This window comes from Moschus berezovskii, chromosome 11 (genome assembly GCF_049115385.1).
Source record: "Moschus berezovskii isolate FMDL1 chromosome 11, NW_MosBer_1.0, whole genome shotgun sequence".
NCBI lineage: Eukaryota > Metazoa > Chordata > Mammalia > Artiodactyla > Moschidae > Moschus > Moschus berezovskii.
Window position 1 is genome coordinate 18,378,916 of NC_142470.1, and position 3,916 is coordinate 18,382,831.

The 3,916-nt window shown below is 51.0% G+C and overlaps 1 protein-coding gene across 1 annotated transcript; it reads left to right on the top strand.

Annotated features, from left to right (window-relative positions):
• Positions 1 to 2,426, top strand: ID2 (inhibitor of DNA binding 2). The gene is made up of 3 exons (XM_055400400.2): positions 1 to 493; positions 817 to 880; positions 1,664 to 2,426. The coding sequence occupies exons 1-2, from the start codon at positions 146 to 148 to the stop codon at positions 871 to 873; spliced, it is 405 nt and encodes a 134-aa protein (XP_055256375.1). The 5' UTR covers positions 1 to 145; the 3' UTR covers positions 874 to 880; positions 1,664 to 2,426.
• Positions 2,427 to 3,916: the final 1,490 nt, after the last annotated feature.

The following is a 3,916-nucleotide window of genomic DNA, read 5'->3' on the forward strand; positions in this document are numbered from 1 at the left end:
GGACTCCCCGCTTCATTCTGAGCCGAGCGTGGTGCCGAGCGCAGCGAGCTCCGACCAGGCGGCGGCGGCAGCGGCGGCGGCCTGAGCTTTGGGGCAGCTCACTTCCCTCCACCCAATCGCTTCGCTTCCCCTCCCCGCGGTCAGCATGAAAGCCTTCAGTCCAGTGAGGTCCGTTAGGAAAAACAGCCTTTCGGACCACGGCCTGGGCATCTCCCGGAGCAAAACCCCGGTGGACGACCCGATGAGCCTGCTGTACAACATGAACGACTGCTACTCCAAGCTCAAGGAGCTCGTGCCCAGCATCCCGCAAAACAAGAAGGTGAGCAAGATGGAAATCCTGCAGCACGTCATCGACTACATCTTGGACTTGCAGATCGCGCTGGACTCGCACCCCAGCATCGTTAGCCTGCACCACCAGCGACCCGGACAGAGCCCGGCGTCCAGGACGCCGCTCACCACCCTCAACACCGACATCAGCATCCTGTCCTTGCAGGTAAGACCCGCTCCCCCCAGCGATGCTCTGGTAGAGCCGTTGTCAGGCGGCGGGCCCTAGTCGCTGACTTACAGATGGGCTAATAACTTTATCATCACTATCCCTGTTACTGTCACTAAAAAACAAAACAAAACACCAAATCTGCTGTCGAAGGAGTCGTTTGCGTGAAATTGTTAAGTTATGCCGTGTCTGAATTCAGCATAAACGTGGGTTATTGGAACTTGCTGTTCAAAATAAAACTATTTTTTTTTTTTTTAAAAAAAGGTTCTTTCTCCTTAAGGTTGGCTAACGTCTCGTGCCTTTTCCCCCTCTTTCTCTCGCAGGCTTCTGAATTCCCTTCTGAGTTAATGTCAAATGACAGCAAAGCGCTCTGTGGCTGAATAAATGGTGAGTGTCTGCTTGTGTCCCCCGTTGATGAACTGGTGCTTGGAGTGTGTGTGTGCGCACGTGGGTACTTGCGTATCTGTAAAATTTTGGGGTTTGGTAAATGAACGTGTACTTTGTTGTGTTGCACGTAGTACATTGTTTACGCGTACTAGACATGAAGGGCCATCTAGCTCCCGTTACTGAAAATCCCAGAACGTTTTCCTTAAAAAAAAATAAGATCAATGCCTGTAACTTACTCCCAGGGTGGTGAAGGAGAATACGTACTGGCTTCTTGTGCGCCTGTAACATGCCCCGGCTATTTTCTGCTATTGCTTTGGTACTATGAGGTACTAACCTCCATATAATTAATCTTATCACTGCAAATTCCATAGGGATCCTCCTTCCCCAAAACTCCAGCCCTCTGGGATTCAGCTAGCTGAGCATTGCTACCCTGTGTCTCAGACCCTGTGATGTGGGATTCCGACTTCCCTATCTGTTAACTAAAGGGCTGTTTTCAATCAAATAATTGTTACAAGAAGCAGACTGGCGCCTGTGAGCACTGCCGTTGGAGATCCAAATAGGAGATTGCGTTGGGAAGTTTTCCCCTGAGCCTCTGCTATTTTAATGTTTAATTTGCGCTGTCCAGGCCGAGTGTGTGCGCTGCATCTGGACGCCAGGGTTTGCCCAATGTTTGAGTGTTTGGTTAAATGTTCAAACTGCGGCTTCCTCCTGGCGCCAGTCTGCCTGCCTCTGCCCTTAGGTTAAAACCTCCTAAACAGTCCTTTCTCTCCCGATCTCTTGCAGGTGTTCATGACTTTTTTTCCCTTTGCACAACAACAACAACAAATCTACAAGCTCTTTTAAGGCGCTGAACTTATTTTTCAACCATTTCACAAGGAGGACAAGTCAAATGGACCTTTAAAAAAAAAAATGGAAGGAAAACTTAAGAATGATCAACTTCCCCAGGGTGTTTTCTGACCTGGACTGTGATATTAGTTATTTATGAAAAAGACTTTTAAATGCCCTTTCTGCAGTTGGAAGGTTTTCTTTATATACTATTCCCACCATGGGGAGCGAAAACGTTAAAATCACAAGGAATTGCCCAATTTAAGCAGACTTTGCCTTTTTTCAAAGGTGGAGCGTGAATACCAGAAGGATCCAGTATTCAGTTACTTAAATGAAGTCTTTTGGTCAGAAATTACCTTTTTGACGCAAGCCTACTGAATGCTGTGTATATATTTATATATAAATATATATATATTGAGTGAAACCTTGTGAACTCTTTAATTAGAGTTTTCTTGTATAGTGGCAGAAATGTACATTTCTGCATATAAAGTGTAATGATGTACTTATTCATGCTAAACTTTTTATAAAAGTTTAGTTGTAAACTTAACCCTTTTATACAAAATAAATCAAGTGTGTTTATTGAATGGTGATTGCCTGCTTTATTTCAGAGGACCAGTGCTTTGATTTTTATTATGCTATGTTATAACTGAACCCAAATAAATACAAGTTCAAATTTATGTAGACTATGTATAAGATTATAATAAAACATGTCTGAAGTCAGTGCCTGAATTCTGAATGATTTTTAAGATTCTGTCTCTATCTCGCCATTTTATTTAATCTCTCCTGCTTCATCGCTTCTACCACCCCTAAGTCTTGGAATCTGCAGTGCGGAGAAGGCCTTTATCAGATAGATGTGTGGTCAGGGCTAGCACTCTGGGGCAAAGGGCTGCTGCTGCTTTTTAGGGAAGCTGACCGTGCTGGGGAGTCTGTAAACCCAGAAGTTTCTCTTAGTCTGTCAAGGAAAAAGTAGTTATGTGCCTTGGGGTGGGGTTTCCAACCCAAGAGTTACTGTGGTGGGGACTCCTAGCACTTCAGATGACAAATAAATGTGGAATCTGGAGGACGACCTGTTTGAGTGGATAAGACACTTCTGCAGCAAATGAAACTGATGTTAATCAGGAAAGAAAAGAATCCACAGAATTTCCGAACCTGATTTTAAGATTTAGAGGTGGGGCAAAAAAAAAAAAAAAAAACAACCACCCTCCGTGCTACTCGTTGCTGCTAAGGCCCCTTTGCCCTGGGGATGAAGCTGTAATATGGCCGCGAGCTCCCTCCTGCACCTGTAACTCACTCAGCCTGGGGAGGAGGCTTGGGCCCTGCCCGGCTCCGAGACAGGTGTCTGTTTAAATCTTTAAATCGCCCTTCACCCTTGGCTGCGCCTGGACTGTGCAGGGAGGGAGAGAGGGAAGGATCCGAGTGCTGTGTCCGCCGCATCCCTCAAGTTGGCAACGTTGGGACCTGGCTTTAAAATGCAGAGCTAGTGTAGGTAGGTGTTTACAATTCATCTGTATCCCCGTATATTGGTACTACCTTCTCACGTTGGAAGACACTTCCGCCGGGGCATGTGGCTTGAGGGTGGGGGTGGGATGCTCGGAAGGCCGGTCCAGGGTGGACGGGACCTGGAGAAGGAGCGGGGAGGACGGGCCGGTGAGGATGGGGAGTGAGAGGGGTCTCACCTGGGGCCACCGTCTCAGGCCGAGCAGGTGTTCGGGTGGCGCCGGCGAGTCTGCCCGGGCGGCTGCGGCGTTTCCGGGCCCAACACGGAATCCAGACCGGCCGGAGCGCGGGGCGGGGGCGCCCAGCCTCGCCAGGCTCCTGCACCCCGCCAGGGCGGGGGGCGCCCGGTGCTGCCGGCCGGCCAGCTCTGCGCATCACCCGCGCGCTGCGCATCGTCCCCGCCCCCGGACCGCATCTTCGCCCAGAGGTGGGCCGGTCCTTGGATCCGGGGGCAGTCGCCGTTGTCGTGGATCATCATACCCCCCGCGAGGCGGGCTCCGGCGGCGGCCCCCGTGCGGAGCCGGTCATTCTGACCGCCGCCGCCCTTCAGGACTGGCCCCGGCCGTCGGTCCACCCGTCCTCCCCCGTCCAGCGCCCGGCACGACCGGCCAGCCCGCGTGGGGCTGCACCCGGGAGCGGCGAGGGAGGGAAGCGCCAGGCCAGGTCGCTGCCCACCCGCGTCCTTTCCCTCCGCGGGGCGGGGGGCGCAGACCC